Source organism: Ascidiella aspersa, chromosome 6 (assembly GCF_963924565.1).
Source record: "Ascidiella aspersa chromosome 6, kaAscAspe10.2, whole genome shotgun sequence".
NCBI lineage: Eukaryota > Metazoa > Chordata > Ascidiacea > Phlebobranchia > Ascidiidae > Ascidiella > Ascidiella aspersa.
In genome coordinates, this window is record NC_139452.1 from 28,057,791 (window position 1) to 28,081,774 (window position 23,984).

The 23,984-nt window shown below is 37.8% G+C and overlaps 1 protein-coding gene across 1 annotated transcript; it reads left to right on the forward strand.

Annotated features, from left to right (window-relative positions):
• Nucleotides 1-595: 595 nt before the first annotated feature.
• On the forward strand, nucleotides 596-23,896 carry LOC146141112 (nidogen-2-like). The gene is made up of 25 exons (XM_083391423.1): nucleotides 596-819; nucleotides 3,706-3,981; nucleotides 4,504-4,631; nucleotides 5,088-5,150; nucleotides 5,635-5,783; nucleotides 6,485-6,679; nucleotides 7,333-7,590; nucleotides 8,254-8,463; nucleotides 9,808-9,917; nucleotides 10,663-10,756; nucleotides 11,702-11,977; nucleotides 12,563-12,712; nucleotides 13,724-13,873; nucleotides 14,718-14,852; nucleotides 15,237-15,473; nucleotides 16,246-16,479; nucleotides 17,121-17,233; nucleotides 18,025-18,145; nucleotides 19,097-19,147; nucleotides 19,836-20,054; nucleotides 20,590-20,743; nucleotides 21,359-21,516; nucleotides 22,173-22,329; nucleotides 22,774-22,880; nucleotides 23,422-23,896. Exons 1-25 carry the CDS (start codon nucleotides 631-633, stop codon nucleotides 23,532-23,534), a joined length of 4,047 nt encoding a protein of 1,348 aa, XP_083247549.1. The 5' UTR covers nucleotides 596-630; the 3' UTR covers nucleotides 23,535-23,896.
• The last annotated feature ends 88 nt before the right edge of the window (nucleotides 23,897-23,984 follow it).

Genomic DNA, 23,984 nt, shown 5'->3' on the forward strand with positions numbered 1-23,984 from the left:
TGAACAATTACGGGTTGAGAAGAGCGTTGCTCGGTATTAATATATTTATCTTTGCATTCCAACGAATAAGTCTGCACATTCTATTGATGTTTGTTTTCAACCGTTTTTCGAGTAGATTGCTGCAAATGTGAGACTATAGATTTAGGATTACTTAACGCGAATGCGTTCTTATTAAAATATAAGAAACTATCAATTACAAAATAAACCCGTAATAGGTGGATTCGCGGCCCACTTTGCCAACTTAAGGGTTAACCCATGTAGGTTTTGTTAATAAAAGGTTTGCAAAATCATGCTTAAGTCGTCACGTTTGTATGTTTTTCGAATAAAAAAAAAATATTGTTTGTACCAACATCACAATTTAGATGGGTTTTGGCAAGTCGTACTTTTAAGACCTCTAATAAAATCAAAAGCGAAAACAATTGGCACCCATATCACTGGGCAAATTATTATCCTCAAAAGAGAATTTTCACCGTTCTCTCGCCAAGAAGCGATCGCCCCTAAAGAAAAAAAGGAGTTTGAGATCCCTTTTTTTCCCCGGCGCAATGTCTTCACCACTCTCGCACACCTCTGCACGTCAGTCGTCAGTTGTACGAAAGGTTTACAGTCGTCGTGGTAGACTAGAGTCAAGCTATGGCCGCCTTTGACTGTGTTTTGCTGCTAAGTTTGCTGGGTTTTGCGCGCGCCATCGAGATGGGTTACTTGTACCCCCACAGCGCCGAACACGACCAAAGATTGTCGCCTGGAGACATCGCTAGCTCGCCGAAAGTGAGCCTGGCCGTTCCTGCGATGTTCTATCGTAACGAATACGACTATTTGTGGGTAAGTCGTGTTTGATTTTAGTTCCCTGTTGCAACAGTGGTTTGGCCCCCGACTGCATTCAATAACTTGTGTCCGGAAAAGATAAGCGTCAATTTTTTTTCGCCGAAAACCTACCCCAGAATAGGATGACGCGAGAAATGGCTATTTTTCTTTGTAAATTCACTAGACCGGCGATGTTTCATTCAAAATGATCCTTGTTTGTCACATCTGTGTTACTTTTGTGGTTTCAACTCTAATGGGTCAAATCAAATAACAGCGGAATTAAAGGTGTTACAAACACTAATGTTTCAATCTAAATGAAGTCACTGGCTTGGTTTTGGGCAAGCATTCCACGCCAAAGATTTTGACGGAACGGCACTAGATTACTAAAATGTAATGGGGTTTTTGTGCTACGCATAAATGCCTTTACAATGGACAACTTTTTATAGCAAATAGTATTTTTTATTGTATTTCAAATAGAAACATTTTGCATTTTTTTACGAACGATCCCAATCAAGTGTTTGCCAAAAATCTGCAGTTTGTAGAAATACCGTTTTAAATAATTTGTTGGCTAAAATTTCGTTTAAAAAGAAAGGGCAAATCTTTTACGAGAAAACACGTTGTGTACATTGCGTTGCGCTCCATCGCAAAATACCTTGCACAAACATTTTAGATCTGTAATGCAAATGGCTGTGTTGGTTTTATGTTCTGCAATTCCAGTGTCCACTAGTTTAATTGCAAAAAGGTGGTGATTGACAGGTAAAATATTTGCAATTAACATGAGGTTTTGCACGTTAAAAAATTATTTTCATAAGCGTTTTATGTTTTTTTAAAAATGTGCTCACATAGTAGGAAATATTGTTTGGTTTGTCCACAGCTGTTAAATTATATTAGGCACCAATAAACGGACACATACATCTAAGTGTGTTGGCACTGTCAGAATAGGGAAAATTCACAGTTTGAATTTCAAATAAACAAATAACTGTAAAATATTGAAAATGGCAATAGCGAAATTCTCCAAGGATTTAATTCGAACTGCCGTAAAAACACAAATTTCCTAAATTGGCAAGTCATAAAAAGCCGTTTGTGTTATGTATATGTCGCGCCAGTCCCGGGAATTATAGCGACCGCAATTCTTTCGAGACGCGCATTTTGGACGGCTTGGATATCCTGTCTGTTGGGATTAGGCGCTCTGCTAAATATTCGGTCTATTACTTTTCCTGTGTAAGGGTCAACATCGAGACACGGGGTTGCTAATTGAGGGTTGTTTATGAATTATTTTGGCCAAATTATTATCCAACAATTAACCTAGCTGCTTTAAAACGGCAGATAATTGGTATCCGTATTATTTTTTCGTGTTTTGCCCAGATTACATGTGTTACTTTTAAACTCGAAGGGGTTCATTTATACAACTATATTGTAGCCAAAAAGTAGGTTAAACGCATGATTTCCAAGCCAAGGTTTTACCTTGTTTCCCACACAAAGATTTGGAAGCCAATCTAAGAAATACGCGGGGTCCCTTGAGCATCTTGTAGATTGCAAATTCTGAATATTACTTGCAAAATTTTAAATACTTGCAAAATTATTGACAAGATCAATAGTTGTGACTTTAAGGAGCCCTTCTAAAACAGGATTGTCACAATTTTTTATTAAATATTTCTAGCCGTATATGGTTTGTGTGTTAATTGGGCTATTTAAAGTCAGAAATTGGCACCAACGTTTGGCGACCTGGTTTACAGCATCCTTCTAAAATAACGGTCGAGATGTCATTGTTATCCCATTGTCTTTATCAAGCGAGAAGGCGTTGCTGGACGTTTAACAGCTTGGCTCCATTATTCGCTGCGGGCAGCAGATATCCAGGGGCGGCACCTAATTTTATGCTGTCACCTCGTTGGCGATTTTGGCGGCGGCGCGCCATTGTTTGCGCCCGTCAACAATGGCATTGTTACGACTGAATGCTCGACCTAGTTTGAACGATGCGAAAGATCAAGTTGGGCTGATAGGAAGGCTCTCTTTGGGCCCAGACAAGCAGCTCTGTGCCCGCTTAGTATGCCGGTTTCCCTTGCCAAGTCGCGGAAACCGATCGGTCCGTGTGCTGCTGCAATGTAAAGAGATAGCTCGACTTAGCGGAAAGCGTACAACCGCAAACTTGTATCTTTAAAGAGCTTGCTTGTTAACAAACCACCTGACATGCTTCTTACTTACTTCCTACGTAGGCTAACTGAGCGTGTTTTAAATGACCTTCTGCTGAACACAAACAACTTCTTGAATTGCGCAGCTTATCAGCAATTATCAATCCAGCCATTACATCGGCTCATAACTAACTGCTAGGCAGGTGCACCCGCCTATTACCAGCTTGTTGTCTAAGCAAGATTGCTCGCTTAATCGGTTCACATTCGTGAATTTCTCCCACGAATGTAATTGAGGGATGGACAGTTTGAAAAGCGGAAACTGAAATTATCGGGACACCGGCAATTATGGAAATTTGCGGTTTACATCTCGATAGTTAAAACAAAATATTTTAGCTATTTCGATGTCAATATTATAAACAGTAATAACAAAGATACGTATTGAAGACCAATTTAACTTGTAAGAATGGCAAGTTTTTTTTTTCAATTGTTTCACGTCCTACAAAATTAAACTTTGTTTTTTTAATCACCTTTTATGCAGTACAAGTTGATCAAATTCTAGATATGATTTAGTGGGTCTAAGGTTATATTTTTTTATATACTGTTAAAAGGTGATTCATTTTTAATTAAAAAAAAAAACAAAAAAAACAATCACATGATCTTTTATAAACTGTTTATAAAACAGATAAAACATAAAATAATTTCCTAAAATTGTACAGAAGTATATATTACGCCTATAAGACACCGTCAGTTTCTCAATTCAACTGAATCTTTCCAGGTTCACGTTGACGGATTCATCTCATTCGAGCCGGACACCGAAGACATCTCCCATGGGGACTTTCCCTACCGTGTGGCCCTCCTGGCCCCCTACATGACCGACCTGGATAGCAGTCGGCGGGGGGAGGTCTTCTACCGCGAGCACCACCACTGGGGGGTGCTGTCGCGCGCCAGCGATGACGTCATAAGGGCTTTCCCCGATTTTGCCGGATTCGAGGCCGAGTCTGTGTTCGTGGTCACGTGGAAAGACATCGAGGGAAGGTCGTTGGACGGCAAGGTGAGAGAGAGGATAGAAATTTTACACCAAACCGCCATAGAATACTTATTCAGAAAAAAATGTAAATTTTACACTGTACTGACAAATAATACTGACAAATAACCTAAACACTGACAAATAATCCTGACAAATAACTGTACTGACAAATAACCTAAAGTTTTTTTTTAATGCTTTTACAGCTAAAATATTAAAATCGATTACTGCATGAAATACCCACTTAGCCAATAAGTAGAACTCCCTCACCCTTTGAATTTCAGGCAGCCATTTAATACCTATACTCTACAATAGATCACTCACGCAACGGAAAAGCTTACTTTTAGGGTTATTAATATTATAATCGAGGAGAAAATTAATCCCATATAAGTCACTATCGCAATCTTATAATTTATTATCTTGTGTTTTCAGAAATTTGATTTTACAATATAGAATTGAACTCGTTTTAGGCTTACTGATTTTAGTAATGCTTTAGTCTGAAATGTTGTTTTAATCTGTTAATCTCAACCCGACTTTTTTCTCATTCAGCTCGCCACGTTCACATTCCAATCGGTTCTGGTATCTGACGGAAGGAGCACTTTCGCCATCTTCCTGTACCCGGAGAACAAAATGGGAGTAATGTTCGGAGATGGGGGCAACACAATGTTCCGCGCTAGGTAAGCTTTTTCCATCTAGATCTTGACCATTTTAAGCTAAACATTATGGGAAAAATACTACGTCCATTTGTAAACGAATGAATATAACGGAAATAAGCCGATGCGGATGTTTCAGCTTTACAAACGACGTTATATTTTACGTGTTACTTTCTTTTTGGATTATTATATGCTGATTGTTCGTCGTGTGTTGTAACTCTTAGTTTGACTTAAACATGTTTTTAAAGTCTCTCTATAGGTCGAAAACCGCTCATATGATAATTTAACTAGAAAGTTACAAAAGTAAATAAGCCACAACAAATACTTTTTAAACAAAGTCCTTGTAATAGGCTATTGGGTATTGTGCTAACTACTTGTTAGCCCTGTAATTCGATTTTAAACTCCCTCGAACGCAAATTAAAAAAAAAGAAACGCTAATACAACCTTGAAACCAATTACTAATATCATGTTTATTTCCAGGGCTGGATTTAACCAAGGTCCTGACAAGTATTTGGAAATGTTCCCGGTCGACAGCCTCGTCGAGTAAGTATAGCATTTTCATTGGAAATTTAGAAACTATTTTTGAGAAATCTTACAACTAGAAACGTAAAGTAGAGCAAAGGGTAACGTAAGCAGAAATGCGACCTGCTGTATGAAAGAAATGCGAAAACACACCGTTGAGTTGAAAATTGATTTTTGATCTTTCCTGTCAGTTTACTCTGTTGGAAAGAAATTTGCGGCCACTAAAAGAGTTATATCAAAACAAACTAATATGTATTATGTAGTAGTATATTTAGGAATATTTAAGAATCTGATTTTTGCTCAATTGGTAAGCTTCTTTGTTAAGTTTTCCTACATTGTGTAGATTTGATATGTTTTGTTCCATTTCCGTTTATAGTGAATTACTTAAAATTATAGTATGAGTGCCTCAAGCTATATCTTATGTCCCAGAATCCATAAAAGGTTGGAAACCAATGTTGAAAGGAGACTTATTTCTGCAATCCAATAACACTTATTTTTTCTCCAGCCACATGAACACCAAAAACAAGGGAGAGTGGATTTTCCAGATTGGCGGCGCCGGGGTACGTCACAACAATGACGTCATCACCCCCAAGGTGGCCAACCACAAGAGGCGCCAGGCTGTCGGGCATCTGATAAACGTCCAGGAAGTTCCACGTAAGTATAGTCTTGTTTTATCTTTGGGGCAGGGCAGACAACATTTTCCCTACTTAAGTTAAAGAAAAAATAACAGAAGTTACAGGAAAGGGCGATCTATAATTGAGTTAGTAACATCAGGTGTTAAATGGATTAAAAGAAAATTTATTCGAATATTTTTATTGAAGGTAGTGAGAAAACCCTTTTTAGATGTCCATTTGTATTGTGACGTTAATTTCTGACGTTATTTTTAAAATTCCTTGCCTATCTTGGCTACGCGGAGTGAAAACAAATTTTAGGAGTCCGCAGTAAAACAAAGTTTAAGAACTCCTGCATTAGATGTAGGTTGGTGTTTTTAAAAAACTTCTAATTCCCTTGAGAAAGCATTATTTAAGTTGTCGCAGTTTGTTACACACATTATAGATGAATCGGTGGGTGTTTTTCCAAAAATTTCAATTCCTTCGCTTAAAGAAATCAACGAAAAAATGCTCTTACTTTCTACAAAAGTTAACAAATTAGCCATTTTAACAAAACTTTTTCTCTGACTTCGCCAGGGTATTTTTAATAGCTAGCTAGAGAGTTATGACTTTTACTTTTTTTACAGATTTTACTATTTTACTATGCATTAAAAAGGTTAATTAATTTCCATATAATGTTGTTTTTCCATTATTTAACTGCGAAAAAATCGTATTTCGCTGAAAAAAAATCCTTCGCTTCCACAGTAACAGAGGATGATGACGAAGATATTGATGACCTCGAAACGGTCGTGACCCGCGTGAGGCCATCGTATGATTACTGCTCACGAGTGCCTAGTGATACTTGCGGGGATAACTCACGGTGCCACAACTACAGATCCGGTTACTGCTGCCAGTGTGAAGACGGATACGTTGGAAACGGAACTCTGTGCTTGCAAGCAGGTGGGTTAAGATTTCTTAGCAGTGTGTCCCTCCAAGGTACGCAACTATACGCACCGTTCGGCCACTGGGGAAGTAAAATTTGCCTCTCGCGCTTTCAGCTTTTAGTCTTGCAGACTTAACTAAAATTTTATGAACACTAAAACAATGTTTTTCCAAGTCTTAATCGTAGCAGACGTACCAATTTAGTGATGAAACAATAAAACCGTTGTTGTTTTAGAAACGAGACTTAGCTGGTTCGAATAATTAGTGTGTATACGGTAGACTAGCGCATCACAAGTTATATAGTTTGGGTTTGCGAAAAAACTTGTTTGTCTTCACAATTTAAAATTTACAATAGAAAAATATAATAAATTGAAGTGAAGCAGGTGTGTATCCATATTATTCAACAGGCGTGGTAAGCAATTCCACCTTAACGCCAACAAACACATAATTAGTTCATCGAAGTTTTTGAGTGCTTTCTACCTGTAAGAGTTCATGCTAAGTAAAAATACGAAGTTAAAAAGTTAAGGGTCTCTCAAATATACCAAAGAACTTTTTAACGAAATATTACATTGTCATTTGGCAACGACTGGTTTTGTGGCAGTATTTAGAGATATGCCAAAACCGCAAAACTCATTACCTATTACATATCAATTTTCATTGTTTCATCACAGACGCGCCGATTCGCGCAAACGGTAACGTGCATGGCGTCGTTGACGTCAGAATGGCCGACGGAAGCGTGAACCGGACCACCGTAAGCTTCGTTGTATTCCACTCTCTCGCCACTGCCGGCGGTAGAGTGTTCACAGCCATCAACGGAGTTCCTCCACCACTAGCGGACGCTATACAACCCATGTCAGTGATCGGCGATGCGATTGGTTGGCTTTTCGCTGAGGCAACACCTCCAGCTGTTAACGGATTTCAGTCTTCTGGTTTGTGGAAGATTTTTATACTGCTTTACGGTTTTAACGAAACATTGTCCCTTATTTATGGATCTTTAGTCATTTTTTGATGCAATAAACCACGGTTTCAATTTTAATCCATTTTTTACACATTTTACTAAACCTTATGGTTGTACGTGTATTCTAATACCTCCTGTTTTGCAATGCTTTTTCAAAGTTCTGTCCTTGGTGTATCTTTAGTCCACTAACAGCCACTATTTTAGGAAATTTTAAAACTACTGCAACTACAACGCCAATGCTTTTCGAACAGAATCTTTGTTATAAATTGGAAAACAGATGTCTTTTAAATTGAAAAACAGATGTGAAACACATAACTTATATGTACCTATAAGAACGTCCACTAAAATCTTAACCTATACCTTAATGTTAGGCTATTTCCCCATATTGGTCGTTTTGTATTCACACTAGATATTGACTGCTTTACAGGAACATTACATTGGCAAACATTTTAGCCTTATTCACTCGATTTTAATTACATCAGTAGAGTTTAAACAGGCCTGTACCGAAATTGGTTAATATACTACAGAAAAGCAAAATGCACGAAAAGCTTTAAGTAAATTGGTCTTTCTGGAATTAATCGTACAGTTGTCTGTCTTATATCAAACTCACAATAAGCGCTTTGCGTTGAAACAGGTGCCGCTTTCCAACGAAGAGTGTCGGTCCGCTATGCTCAGGGTGGTTACTCGTTTGAAATGCGACAAAAGTTCTTCGGCGTTTTCTACGACGACTCGGGCCCCTACGTGGACAGCAAAACTGATTTCGTGGGCAGCCTTCCAGAAATCCCGTCCAACGCTACGGTCACCATGGGAGACCTGAATGAGATCTTCGAGGCAGCTGGTCCAGGTAATTATCGTCAACACAATAATGCGCCCACTAGTTTAGGCTTCACTTCACTGTTTTCTAAGGCTACGTGTCACCTACAGTAGCTACGTACCATGTACCACATATACGAACCAATTTTCTCAAATTTACTTTGTATATTAAACCACAAATTAATAGAAAATTTTGCTCCAAGCGCAACCGGATTTTAGATAACATGACGATTTAATGTGTCAAAAAAGAATATAACTTACAGCAGCCACAATCATTTTACACTTAGTATGTTGTTTAGACTCAGTAGTCCTTTTGACGCATTATTTACCAAATTTATATTGTTAAGTAGGGATGAACTAAACGTCTTAACGACAAAGGAAATTGTGGCCTTATAGCCTGACTCTGAACTATTTAATTTCATTCATTTTGCTTGTTGAAGTATGGTTATAAAGTCATTTGGTAGGGGATCGGTTCGCAATATTATTTTGCCAACCACTCAGTTGAAAGCCATAGAAGCACTTCAAAAAAACCTTGCAAATTTTTCCGAAAATTTGTTCCGAACTGCGGCAATTACCGCCGGCCATCAAGTACAAAGCACTTACTTTCACCGGCTGCAGAAAAGTGCACGCGGCATTCCAAAGACTCTGCTTATACAGGAGCCGTGGCCTTAAATCAACAGAGGCCAGCCGGCAGGACAACGCACTAAGATAACATGTTGATGTAGCTGGGTAAAGAAGGCATGACCTACTTTCAATTACCCGGGATGGTTGACTCTGAGGGCTTTATCAGTCAACCCATGTGTTCATAAGACGATTCAATTAGCGCCATATACGCTTGACAAGTGCCTTTGGTTCAGGCCGTGCCCCTTGAAAGGCCCTGATAAGTGGCTGCGAAGCGCAAGTCGGTTAGGCTTTGGGCAATTTCGATAGCATTGAAATCACTTTCACCGCTTTGGCGCCGAGTCTAGTTTATATTGAAGTGAAAATAAAGCCTTTTAGAACACTGACCCACTTTTTGCATATATGTTTTAACGACCGTGCACCTAAATTTGAATGATTTCAGCAATTTGCCCTATTATCCTACAATTCAGCACAATAATCATTTAACTGTATTTGTGACCATTGGCCACGATATTAAACGTATCATTATTTTCTGATTTTTTAATTGAAGACTATTTAACACAATTTTAATATTCTTATGTCTTTCATTTATTTAAAAAAATTTGTGACTGTTAAGTGCAATTATGGTTATGTAGGCCTACGGACTTGAAAACCGGATGCAATTTTATTGCCATTTTTATTGTTTTATTAGTGACTTTTTATCCGTAAATCATTTTCTTATCTCTAGTTTTAAACGCGTTAATTTTGTTCACAGGCCAAATATCAAGCAAATCCCAGCGCACGTACAGAGTAAACGGGGAAGTGTTCACCTACAACGTGAGCCAAACCATCTTCTTCACCGAATGCTCCGAAGCAGCGAGACACGTAAGTTACTGCGAGCCGCTTGTAAAGCACCCGAGTTGAGAGATTAGGTTAAAAAACGAAATCTAATCATACCTCAACCTGGCATACAGAACATATGTTCTGGTATTTATTTCTTTACCAACGTTTCAGGTACCTATCCAGGATGCCTTATCCAGGAAGTAGCCGAAATTTCGGTAAACCAATAAATACCAAAGGAATGTATTTTCAGTATTTGCTGTGCCAGGTAGCAACAGCATATATACTTAACCTGGCATTTTAGTTGATAATTTTGCTTTATTAAGTCTTGCTTCGTCACTGTTTCATCTTAGTTTAATATGTTTATTGAACATATGGTGCTCAGCAAAACAATTAGACCCACATACTCATTTTTAGTGTTTGTAAAGTAGTTTGAAACTTACGTTCAAAGTAACACACGGCTGTAAGGAGTATATCTGCTTTAAAAAGCAAGCTTTAAAACATAAGTTTGGAAAAGTGTCATTATTGAGGTTGCAATTGTGTTATATCGTATTATTTTCCTCAATGAAGAAGGCACATTACGAGTATATCCTAAAATTATAATGCTTACAGATAAAAGATAAAAAACCCTTTATAATGCTCTTAACTTCTCGTTATGTATGACACAAATTACACAACTTACCATGTTAAAGTACTAAGAAGATTTAGAAAAAAGTTTAGTAGTTTTCATAGACGCTTTCAACAAAAATGGCCTGATCATGAAATAAATACGTAACTGTCTTATTTTCAGAGGCCGAGACAAACCGAAGTAAAATCAAGAGGACTCTTCCTTAAATATGACAACAACGACAAGAACGTCCGATATGCAATGAACGTCAAGATGGGTAAATAAAAATAAGAAAAATGAATTAATCAAAAACAAAACAACTACAACTACTAAATATAAACAGTGATTCTATAGGTCAGGGTGGTCCAAACCCAGGCCCAAAAAGTTCGACGATAGTAGCAAGTTTGTGAAACTTATATGTCTTGGACGATTATTTGTGACGTCAATTTTTAAACATTTCGCGCCCTGGTACGGATGTAGCCTACTTTATGTGGCCCGCAAAGAATATGCAAGAAATATTGTGACACGCGATGTTGTCAACCTTGGACCACCCTGCTATAGGTCATCTCATACCCTTTGAAAAAACGCGAGTGTCAAAAAACAAACGATCAAACACCTAAGCCTTTCAAACGGAATCCAAACGCTTATTTCTTCAAGCAATTGCGCCATCCTTAATTTCACCAATAGGTCCGACATGTACCTGCAATAACGGGCGCCATTTTTGTTCCAGACCCGATCGGTGTCGGATTCTTATAAAATACGTTTAAAAGTTTGACAACAAACATTTCCATTCAAAATTTTTAAAAAGGATAACGTTTTATTTGATGTGGTCAATCATTGTTAGACCCTATTGCAATTTTAACTATTATCGCTTTAGATTTAGATCAATATTCAAAGACACTTGTTTAATATCAAAAATCTCCCAGTATTTTGCTATTTAGGTTAGGAAAACCCGTAATGAAATTTAAACCAAAAATGAAGTTCCCAAAACAAACTTTTATTCCGACCAGTTCAATTTATAGTGAAATTCCAGTAAAATACTCAACGAAAATTTCAGTCGGGGTGCCGAAAATTGGATTTTTGAGGGGTAAGCCACAAAAGGTTGCGAATCGCTGGCCTAAACCTTTCAGAATCCAAACGCTCATTTCTAATTGTGCCACCCTTGAATTTCACCAAAAGGTCCGAGGTGTTCCCGCAATAACGGGCGCCATTTTTGTTCCAGACCCAATTGGCGGCGGCGCCAGGCCGGTGGTAAACCCTTGCGAAGATGGAACACACACATGTGGGGATAATTCCGAGTGCCAAGCCTTTGAAGGTGTAAACTACAGGTGTAGGTGCCAGTCAGGATACACCCACGACGGTCGCAGATGTGTACTGGCTGATCCTTGTGATGGAGTGAGGTGCCGGGCTGGCCAGGAGTGCTACGTTGTGTCAGAGAGGGACGCCAGGTGTAGATGTGCCGAAGGATTCCGCCAAAACAGAGACGGGGAGTGTGAAGGTACGGTTTAAGAATAGTAGTCCCGTTATTCATTATCGATTAATTCAGTTCTTCTCAAACTTTTTTGGCTCGCGGCACACTAAAAATATCTTAACTATTTCGCGGCACGCTTTTAACAGAACAACAATAGAGTCATTTTGCAATCGCCCTAACAAATTATATGTAAATGTCTCAATATGATTCATTTGTAATAGGCAGTGCGTATTCAACTCTAAAATGCTTGCGCCTATGCCTTTATTGGTAATACAAATACTTTATTTTCCGAAATTACAACAGTTTCCTTTTTTAAAGTACAATTTTGGACAGCTCCTGATAATGATTCTTTCATTGTCAACATACTGTTTCAACCTTTTAAAATCTACTAACAAAAAGAGCTGAATACTTAAAAGCCGAATAAGTAAAATCTATTTGAATTAGATTTAAAGCAGAACTGATGGCGCAAGTTTGCGTAACTATACTATTCTGCTCGTTTTGAATAACGTTGTTTTAGATCTTTTTTACAACCTTTGTGGTTTTGTTTGGATAGTTATAAAGGTTGGTATACGGTTCATGCCAACACTGACCAATATCAATTTCTTCCAACAGAAGCTGCACCAGTCGTTGTGAATCCGTGCGACGAGGGGACCCACGGTTGCCATGCCAACTCGGAGTGTCACCCCCTAGAAGGGGGGCACTACCAGTGCCTGTGTGTGGATGGGTACGAGTGGGATGGGGCTTCCTGCGCCCCGATTCAAGGTAAATATTTAATAATATTTATAACTGGGTTTCGCGATTTTGTATTGTGTCATTGTAATGAATTATTTCGCGTCAATTACTAAAACTCTGAGATAAGAAACAATGTTTATTTGAATTAGAAAATATGAAACATCGTAATCAAGACGATGTCGATCTACTCGATCTTTTTGGCTTTGTAATTCACTATCAAGCTACGTTACTAAAAAGTTTTTCAAATACCTAAAATACAGTCAAAAGTGGGTTTACTTATTTATTGAAAATGTTTTGTAAAAATAAAAAGAGTTACTTGCATTTAAACGTTTTTGTCAGTCGCGTGTAAAAATTTGACAACACAAAATTAGCCGGATAAGTTAAAAGAATATATTTCTCCTATAATCAGCTTCTCAGTTTCTAAATGGATTCCATTACAGACGAAATGGACCTAGACCTAAGAAATCTGTTTTATATTAATAAAAACACTATACCGTGATTGTTAAATACCTTTTTATTTAATTCAGCGCTATTGTTTTACTGGGGACAACCGACTAGCAACTCATTCAAAAACAACTTATATTCAAAGCCACGAAAGAAGATATTGAGCGTAATCTCATTTCGAAACGACCAAAAATACCACACTTTTTGAAATACAACCTAATATAATGTAATAGTTAATCAGTGGTCTCCAACCGAAGGGTCGCGAGCCTATGTGGGGTCACTTGAAACTTTATGGGGTCGACATCATTCACCAATGCCTGTAGTTTTGGTGTTTTCATTGCTCTGGTGGTTTAAACGAGTAGTAGGTGTATTGAAAACGTTGAGAAATTAATCCGGACTTTGTATAATTTAGGAATAATCAACCGCTTGTGCTATTTAGTTTAAGCATCAATTATTATCTGAAAAAAAAACGGGGTCGCTTGTAAATGCTGATTTTAGCTTAATCAAATTAAAGTCGGTTAATAACAAGGTTGAAGATCACTGTACTAAAGCACTACAGTTTATTAAAGTATACATTAATTTACCCCTTATTTTTAGCGCCCCCCACACCCCCGATAGACACAGGGGCTGACCCCGTCGACCCCTGTAGCCCCGGTATTTGTGGCTCGGGGTCCTGTGTGAGCATCGGATCCAGCTACAGCTGCAACTGTAGGTCGGGATACTACTTCGGCGGCATCACTTGTGAAGGTGAGTGTAAACTAGGGTAGTTCGAACAATAAGCTGTGATACTCGTCATATACTGGGTTGTATCAGCTCGGGTGCCTCACGATTTAAGTATTTTAGACATGGTAAGCGATCTATGCAGCGTTTTTTGGGGTATAAAGATAGTTTTGTGAATGTTAATGTTAATGCGAACTCAATCTTTCAAAAGTGCACCCATTCTATTAAAAGGTATTAAATCCTTAAAAAAGTTTCAAGGTTGATCAACTAATAGAAAATAGAAATAGGTTATTAGAAGAAGCTAAACCATTGTGCAAAAAGCAGGCACTATGTTCAAAAGATCTGTAAACAAATGCAACATGATAGGTAACGATTGCAGTGATATTAGATCGAACACTGCGACCCTATTTAGAAGCGAATAATTAGAAATGATGTTAATAAATATAGAGCAAAACCTTTGATAACATCGACAGTCGACACAACACCTTTGTTAATGAATTTTATCCATTCCACATTTTAACATTGCCAGCTTTCGAAAACGTTTAGAGGAAAAACAATTAAATACGTCATTTAAATCTTTTTTTAAGTATAATGGTTTTTCTTTTGAGGATAATGGTTGGAGGTTGTAGTGATACGCATTAAGAATATCAAAGCCCATACAGAAGTAGGTAGCATTTTGAATGTTTCGAATATCTCGTTATTCAGAATTATTGGAGAATCAGTGCCTTTTCACTATGTTAAAAATGAATAACGAGTTATTTGTTACGCTCAAAATGATACACACCTCTATATGGGTTAGGATATTCTTAAAATCTCTTCCTGTTTATCTAACTGTCCTGACAAAACTTTAAGAATGAGTTTCTGCTTCCAGACTTGGATGAATGCGCAGAGAACCGACACAACTGCGACGCGGAAGCTGAATGCCAGAACACTGGAGGCTCGTTTGAGTGCAGATGCAACCCTGGGCATACTGGAGATGGTGTCGTGTGCACCAAGGACGAGAGAGGTGAACAGGAAGCACAGTATAACAAACATGATCGCAGTATTTCAGTTTTTCACATAAGTCTGATTGGGCGATAATTATTTGTTAATAAAGAACTAATGCTAGTAAAAAAGACAAAATACACCTTCTTTTGATATTCATAAAAAACTAAAAACTTAAATACCCCAAAACGTTTCCTGCTATACGCCATTAAAAGTACAAGACTTAGTGTTTGTCAATGCAAAACACATCTCAAAATCAGTACAAACAGACATGGAGATCTTTGCCCAAACATCATTGGTCAAATATAAAAATAAACTAAAAAAACACAATACTATAGCGAGAAAGTTTTCTTCCAAAAGCTAAAGAAACAGCAATACATATTTTTTCCCCTTTTTGCGACAATAGAAAAAACCGAGTGCCAGCGACAGTATGAAGAGACTGAGGACATCATAAGGAACAACCCTGGCCTACAGGACGGACCTGAATACCCCACGTGCGACGACAACGGGATGTTCGCCCCACGTCAATGCAACGACTTCACGGTTGTGTGTTGGTGCGCGGAGCCCGAATATGGCGTCCCAATTGACGGCACCATGACAATGCCTGGAGAAGGATACGCCCTGGATTGCTCGGCTGGACCAGGTAGCTAGCAACTTGAAATCTGGAGTTGTATCTTAACAACCTGGTTCTTGTAGTAAGAAGATCAAAGCAGTATTTTTTTTAAACGTTTAGAATAACTGTTTATTTATTTTTAACATAGTATGCAGTAGTACATATAACGTTGAAATCTCTCAATAATTATTCGAAACGTCCAAAATGATACCTACTCCTCTATAGGCTTTAAAATTGTTACCACAACCTCCAACCATTATTCTCCTAAATCTAGTTCTCCGAGAATATAAATATCAAAAGTTAACAAAGTTAGTCGATCTACAAAAGATTTCTGTACAAGCAAGACAAGAAAGCATATAGAGCCACTGCTTAGACCAGTTGTTATATAAATGGCGCCCTTTCCATAAGCTATAATTGCTTTGTGGTCTCCCATTCACGTTTTAAAAAAATGCGTCACGCAACATCACAAGAGGAGAGATAGGTGGGAGTTAAAAACTACAATATAAATTCCGATAAATGTTTTTGTGTCTTTCATTAAGGTGTAAAAGTAATAGAATTCAAAAAACTTGACTTGCGAATAAACATTAATCTTCATAATTTAATTTTATAATTAGTTTATTCCCTATTACAAACATAACAACGAAAAAACAAACACCAAAAAAATTCTCATAACTTAGAAATACAATTTGTCCACCAGTGCGTTTTCAGTGTTTGAATAAAAGACAAATACAGCTACTGGCCATAATTTCTCACAAACATAACTAATAAACTTCTCATTTAAAAAACATTTTTTTTCTTTCAGTCGTACCAGTGACCACCCAAGCCCCTACACCGCCCCCTGGCCTCACCCAATGCCAGCACGACAGGTGGGAAGTTGACCAAGCCAAGATTACCCGCCCCGTTAGGGGGCCAGTGTACGAGCCCCTGTGTGCGGTGTCGGGGGCCTACGAACCCCTCCAGTATCACCCGGGCGGTTACTACATGTGCGTTGACTTCAATGGAGTGGAGGTGTCAAGACACACCACACAGCCTGAGTGTAAGTCAACTTTATAGGATACTGATTTTTATCTAGAGTCTTTTTGTATTTTACTTTTTAGTATATAACTGTCTAACACATTCTCGTTTTAATTATTAACCCTGATAAGGTCAGCTGGTATCTGCTGCCGAAACGTCGGTGTATACTTCGTTTACACCAGAAGAGCGATTTCCATTTATTGATATATATATTTTTTTGCCTGATGGAGCTAACTCAAATCAGAAACCGCCCATAGGGTTAATTTAATGGCATACTCTTTTCACAAATCTTAATACATATTCTGTTAAATATTTTTTTTGTTTCCTTCGTTTAACGATAATGAAATAATGACGGGCCCAAAATGTTAAACCTGTCTCGCAAACTTCTGACCGTGCGACTTAAGGCCACAAAGACCGCTTTTCATAAAATTTCGGTTGTTTTTTCAACATTGGTCAAGATCTTGTTTGGCACACTTAACTCTATTTTAGTAAAAAAAAAGTTCGATTGACGGCAAGTCACAAAAAAGAACATTTAGATGGTATTTGGCATTTATCAATGTGACGTTTTCATGTAATTTTAAAAATTTTCTGTGCCAATCGTACGTCCAATAATTATATCAGGAGACTGTTTGCTTTTAAAACATTCGCGCATTTATTTCTTAGGTCTTACGCTTTGCCAGCAGACAGCTTATTACGCCAACACGGACAACATCTTCACCGGAACAAACAACTTCGTTCCACAATGCGATGAAAACGGGGCCTTTGCAAGAGTGCAGGTAAGCAATTCTAGTTAGGTGTTAGTGCAAATTTGTGAGCGGCCTGGCGCTCAACTAGTTAACTGTCAATTTTTGGGAAACATACGGAAAATGCATTTTTTTTGGTCTGACAGTAAGCTGACATGAGACATTTGCAAGGGTACAGGTGATTTGCAAGGGTACAGGTGTAACAGTAAGCCAAAATGGACGGTACCTCAAGTGACAAACAATATGAGACGAATGTTTCATGCCTTTCAAGGCATACATAAAATTGCCGTCTATAGCACACGAAAAGCCTTGTAAAACTCGTTCGGTAACAAGTACTACACCATACGGAAAATAATATTGACGTCCATCTTCGATCATGAAGATAAAACAAAAACTTAAAAAATATATATATGCAACCAGCACATCAAACAATTGGCACCAAATAACGAGGAAACCCCTCTATAGTATAGTACACCGAAAAGCTATCGCAGACTCACCGAACCGGTCGATCAATGATGCAAGGAAGGCAGGCTAGAAAAGCAACTAGCCTACAGTGAGGTTCGAACTCACGACCTTATACCGAGACAGTCGCTCTCCCAACTGAGCTACAAAGGCTCAAAGAGGAGTGAGTCGAGAAGCAAACATACGCCAATACTTGCCACATTCTGTTAGTACAAGCAACTTCACGTTGGAGGGGATCCACAGTACCATATCATTGTTCAATAAATGTGAATGATGATTCTCTATAATATAGTTTTGCACTGGCGTTTGGTATCCCTATGTAAACAACAAGGAAATAATGGAAAACATTACCCTGTGTTTAGTGCGATCTTGCCAGCAAGTCTTGCTACTGCGTGAACCAGAACGGAGAAGAGGTTACAGCCACGAGAGTGAACACTGACAACCCTGAAGGCATAACATCAAGAAACATGGACTGCGACAGACGTAAGTGACATGTTTGCGATACACTGGCCAAAACAAGGACCTCGATATTAATGTCATGCACTGAAAATTGTTTATCCCAGTGATTCCTACACTTTTGCTTTTCGCGTATCAATTAAAGGAAGCCCATACTGAAGTAGGTATTACTTTGAAGGTTTCCTATAACTCTCTATTCATTTTCAACATAGTGAGAAGGCACTGATTTAAAGTATATATATATATTGCTGACGACAAAACAATGATACCTATTTTTGTATGGGCTTTGATATTCTCAATATACGAAACAAAGGATTAAAACTAATTTTACCATCCTCATGTTGACAGTTAAGGTTGCGCAGTTGAATTCTTAAGGCTCCTGTACAGGCAACTCTTGAATTGAGTAGCCTAAACTATGCACAGATCTGTGATGTAGCTCAATAATAAATTGCAAAGCCACAAAGGTCAAGTAGACCGACATCATCTTTATTAAGATGTTTCGACACTTAAGTTTAAGTGACTGAGAAGTTATTCAAGCATCCCAATTGCGTCCCACGTTTTTTACGTGATGCTTGAATTGCTTCTCAGTCACATGAACTGAAGATGATACAAGTTCGTTTCGAAACGTTTTAATCAATATGATGCCAATTTACTCGAACTTTTTGGCTTTGCAATTCATTATCAACTCTTGTATTGTTTTGTAAATAATAATCAGTTGCGATAAACCGTGCAACTGATCTATAGCTGTGTAATAAAGTAATCTTTAATTCGATTTTAATCAAAAGTATTCATTCCACATATATCACAAAACTTAATTATAGCAAAAAATAAAGCACGCGCAACCTGGATTACAAATATTTTAGCTATTCAAAAAAGCACGGTTTGAATCAGAAAACTTTACTGTAAGACATGGCCTTTGTAAGCTGGCATGAAAAGCGGTTTGCCATACCTTTTTTATTATTTTTGTTTTTATTGCAGTTGGTCAACCGGAACAAGACGGTTCTCCGACTCAGCTGCTGTTTGCACAATGTAAGTACAACTCGCTGTTTGCCGCTGTTTATAATGTATGTACTAGATCATTCAGAATTCCAATGGTTATGTCGGTCTGCATTATCCAACAATGGCTTACAATTTTCAGTTACTTCAAAAGCACCATGTGTAGTTGTTTTATGTAAATGTAAACCTCCCTTTACGATGATTCATGAAACCTGTATAAACCCCACTTATAAAGAAGGAAACGATTGAATAGATTTCAGTCACATTAACAGCGATAATACAAGTGTGTATCGCAAATCTTTTTAAGATAACGTACATTTACTCGAGGTATTTGTTTTTAGCATTTTCAAGCCAAAGTTCCAATGTTGCCCGTTAGCTATTCCAATTCACACGCCTGTGTATTGCAGCAATGGGAGTCAATGGTACCGATTAACCCTAGGCCGTCTTTATTTTAAAACGTTTTACATTGCACAAGTTTCCTCTATAGACAGCAACTTTTTCATTTTAGAGTTGTTTCTTTTGCCTATATACTGAGCAGTTCATTCAAACGCCTGTGTTTTGAAAACCTGTATAAACTGAAACCTGCATAAAAATCATTTCCAAAGAAGGCAGTCACATTAACTGATGTCTTTTTCGAGGTATTTTTCTGAAACCTTCATTTTCAAGCTCAGTTTCAATGTTGCCCGTTACCTATTCCAATTCAAACGCCTGTGTTTTGCAGCGATGGGAGTCAATGGTGTTCCTCTGCCGATTGCGGCCGACAGCGTCTCCCAGAGGCTGTACGGAAAGAACTGGATGACGGCGGTAGGTGTCGCCTTTGACTGCTCCAAGCAGACTGTGTACTGGACTGACGTTTCTGGCAGAAGCATCTACAAGGCGCCTCTGAACGACATGAGCGCCAAGCAACTAATCGCGTCGCGCAATCTTATGAGCCCCGAAGGTAGGTTGGAGTTTAAAGCTTTAGATATAGTTGAGAAACCGGAAAAGTTATGTGATAAAGCCCTGGACAAGCCGATATTTGGTCAAATTTCGTATTGTTTTTGAAACCCAACTAGTTGACACCAAACCCAACTAGTTGACATGCTGTCTATAATTGAAATGTACCTATTGCTTTTAATATTTCACAAAAAACATTATTGTGCTAATATTTTACCAATGTGTATTCATTTAGTGCCGTGCGCTATTTACTTTAGATTTGAAATCTAGTATAACCGATTGAACATTGATACTGTTTCATTGGTTGTGTAAAAATAACACGAAGGTCGATCTGTTCTAAACAAATCAACAGTTCTACTACATTATCCAGTCCAATTACAGAAATAAACTGTGTTTAATTTAATGTGTAAGCAGAATACTAAAGTAAACATTGCAGCTACAAAGGTTACAATTTCAGCAAATTGTCCAGCACCTCAATGTCATGTCATGTGTATGCGCAGCTCAAAGCAATTAAAAACGTGTCAATTTCCCATCACCAGGCATCGCGGTGGACTACATTTCGGGCAACGTGTTTTGGACTGATTCGGGTAGAAACAGAATTGAGGTGGCCAAGTTTGACGGAACTAGCAGGATGACCATTATATCGAAAGGATTGGTTGACCCGAGAGGAATAGCGGTCGACCCATTTGGAGCGTGAGTTCCTATCTTTTTTTTTTACTTTGTAGGGTTAGTGTACGCTAAAGCTAAACTTTTTACATTTAAGGGCTAGTTTATGATGGATTGGTTTATGTTTAGGTTTTTACTTTGAATGGTTAGTTTATGTTGGATTGGTTTATGCTGAGGGGCCATTCCCCCTCCCCCAAATTGATAAATATTTTACTCTTAATAATTTGTTTTTTTAGCATTTATGAGCAGTAAAACAACATAGGCATGCCACGCCTTTAATTGTCATGCACTGTTACGTACCAAACTATGCAGTTAACATTACGTTTGCTAAACATTAATCTAGTTTTAGACATTTTTTTGATCTTCAAATGGTTTTTGAGTATTGCGTTAACACTCAGTCAGTTTCTGCTCGAAACGGTTTGCTAGAATTGTTATTTGTGTTCGTTACGGCAGTTAATACAATGACAAAAGCTAAACAAAAAAGTTCAAACCTACCTTGGGGTCAATTTAATTCGAGTAAAACGTAAAAAAAACAATAAAAACATTTAAAAACAAATACTGTGGGATTTTAAATTTTAAATAAAAAAGCATTTGCAATTATTTTTACGTAAAACGTTGTCTGAAGCAAACTTTTTTGTTTAGTAAGATCTACTGGACAGACTGGGACCGAAAGAACCCACGCATCATGCAAGCAAACATGGACGGAACGGATCCGATAAATTTCTTTAGTGATGGCGTCACTCTCCCCAATGACGTCACCATCGACCAATTCCAAAAGAAGTTATGCTACCTGAACGCCGGTGAGTTTCTGTTACTGTTGTGACATTTGGAGATAGGTATATTTTAAGTTTAAAACAACTTAATTCCGCAAAACAACCAAACCTTGCTTTATTTACGGGACAACATTAAACGAATTGCAAGTTGTTATTCTTTTCAATTAAGTTTCATTCATTAACCATTAAAAATCAATTAGGATTTATTCGAATCACACGGCTATTTATATTCCTAATGCGATTTTTTTATTTCTTTTAACCGGACCTGCCACAAACTCTAACCACCATTACGCTATTTTTTTACGTGCGCTGTTGTTTTATTTTCGTTACAACTTTTAAGCAAAGTTGATTGGAGTGTTTGATAATTATTTGACATAATATTTGGTTGATTGGATGCTAGTTTTGCTTAAATAATTGACTATTTGGTTGCTTGATCAGTTGATTAATTGAATGAATATTAGGTTGCTTGGTAATTCGATTGATTAATTAAATTCTATGATGGTAGATAATTCGATTAATTGTTTAAATATTCAGTTGCTTAATAATGTGATTGAATGATGTTTGATATTTCGATTGATTAATTAAATTTTATGATGGTAGATAATTCGATTAATTGTTTAAATCTTCAGTTGCTTAATAATTTGATTGAATGATGCTAATTGAATGTTTGTTGATTGTTTTAGCGATCGGCGACTCCAAGGTGGTTTGCATGAACTTGGATGGAAGCAATCCCACACTTAAGCTGAACATAACGGCTGCCCTTTCAAAGAGGCCAAACGATCGTCCCTTCGGTTTGGCCGTCGACGGAGGAATGGTTTACTTCACCGACCGTCGCCAGTCGTAAGTTTGAAATTCATGTCAGATTTTACGCAGTGCTATAACGTGCCTTGCCGTGTTATCGTTGCCTGTGCGCCCTATTAGCCAAATCACTGCTTCTTAAACTTTTGTCTTTATGAAATATAATAGAACTTTATCGTTATAATTTTAGACGAGAAACTGAAAATTTAGGCCGTGTGGTGCCCATTTGTCGTTTCACAAAATGGAGTTTTTTTAAGAGTGCGAAAACATTAAAATCATATGGACAGTATCAACAGTTTGCGATGAAATTCCCCCAAACAATCCCTTATTTGTGTAAGACTCAAAAAAAGCAAATTGGTGCTGCTTCTAAAAGTATAGCGCAAACAATTCCTACTTGAAATGAAACGTTAGGAAACCATGCGATATCAACTACAGCTTAAATACGCCAGAAATACCTGTATTTAATGTGTATACAACTTGTTTCAGGCGTCTCTATGCTTCGAACACTGACACGGGCGAAACAATAGGCATCGATGGACCAATACACGGAAATATGTTCGGAGTCGCTATTGCATATCAGCAGTGTGCCCTCGGTAAGTGTACTTTCGCTTTAAACACTAACAGTATTGATTTCATTTTTTTATGTCTTTTTGGATGTTTTGAAGCATATTTTATCCAGGTTTTACATCTATCTGGATAACGAATGGCCGTTAAACATTATACTAGAGAAAGAGGTGTAAACTCTTTAGTTATACTAAATCAATGCCACATTTTTTTAAGGTCTGAAAAGCCGTAAAAAATATACTAGGCGATTAGCAATCATGCCTAAATTGGAATGTCTTGTTGCTAATTAAAATAATTTTTCCAAACGTATACGCAATGTTACACTTTAAGATGGGTTTAGTATTCGAAAAGTATCACATTAAATTACGGCAGTTTTAAAGGAAAAAGAGTCAACTGTTTTTCAAAAATAGCCAAAAATTTCAAAAATATACAATTTTATGTGTTTATACATTGTACACGGCGAAGCGTGAAAACATGTGAATTTTTATTATAATGTACAGCAACATTGTTTGCAATTATGTCTACAAAGCAATGTTTGACAAATTCTTAAACCTCGCTGTATCTTTGCAGGCGTGAACGGATGTAGTCGTCTTTACGGCGAATGTAATCACCTCTGCATTCCGCTGGCGAGGTCTCGAGTGTGCAAATGCCCGCCCAACGTAGAGAATTGCGACGAGCAGTGAGGAGAAGGGCTTCAATAGGCGATCACCAACCGAAGCGTAAAACTTTTGTATGTACATAGCAAGGCCGCGCGGCGCCACAAAACAGCACTCAAGCGCTGGCAAATCGTCTCAAACCTTCCCAGTGAAACCAAAGCATTCTACAACAAATAAACTGCTTCTGGCGTTCAATTTCGATCGTCAACTTTTTTTGGAATTTTGTGGATCACTTTATCGTTTCGATTTCGCAAAATGAAGTACAATTACGTTTCATAAGTGAATTGAAGCTTGGGATTTAATTTGTTCACATTTAGTGAGCATTCGTCTTTGTACAGTTCGATTTTGTAATTGCCTTAGACCAGTAGTGTGCGTTAGCCGTTGGCGAAATGCGCAAACGAATAAAATATCGAAAAATATATAGTTGTGTTTGAATGCGGTTGGAAATTGATTGATGGAACAGTTTACGCTAATGAT

Excerpts from the sequence above, each read along its gene's own strand:
- LOC146141112 (XM_083391423.1), top strand. The coding sequence starts at position 631 with ATGGCCGCCTTTGACTGTGTTTTGCTGCTAAGTTTGCTGGGTTTTGCG. Across the intron at positions 12,713-13,723 it reads TTCCTGCGCCCCGATTCAAG|CGCCCCCCACACCCCCGATA; the intron begins GTAAATATTTAA and ends CCTTATTTTTAG. Across the intron at positions 18,146-19,096 it reads AAACATGGACTGCGACAGAC|TTGGTCAACCGGAACAAGAC; the intron begins GTAAGTGACATG and ends TTTTTATTGCAG.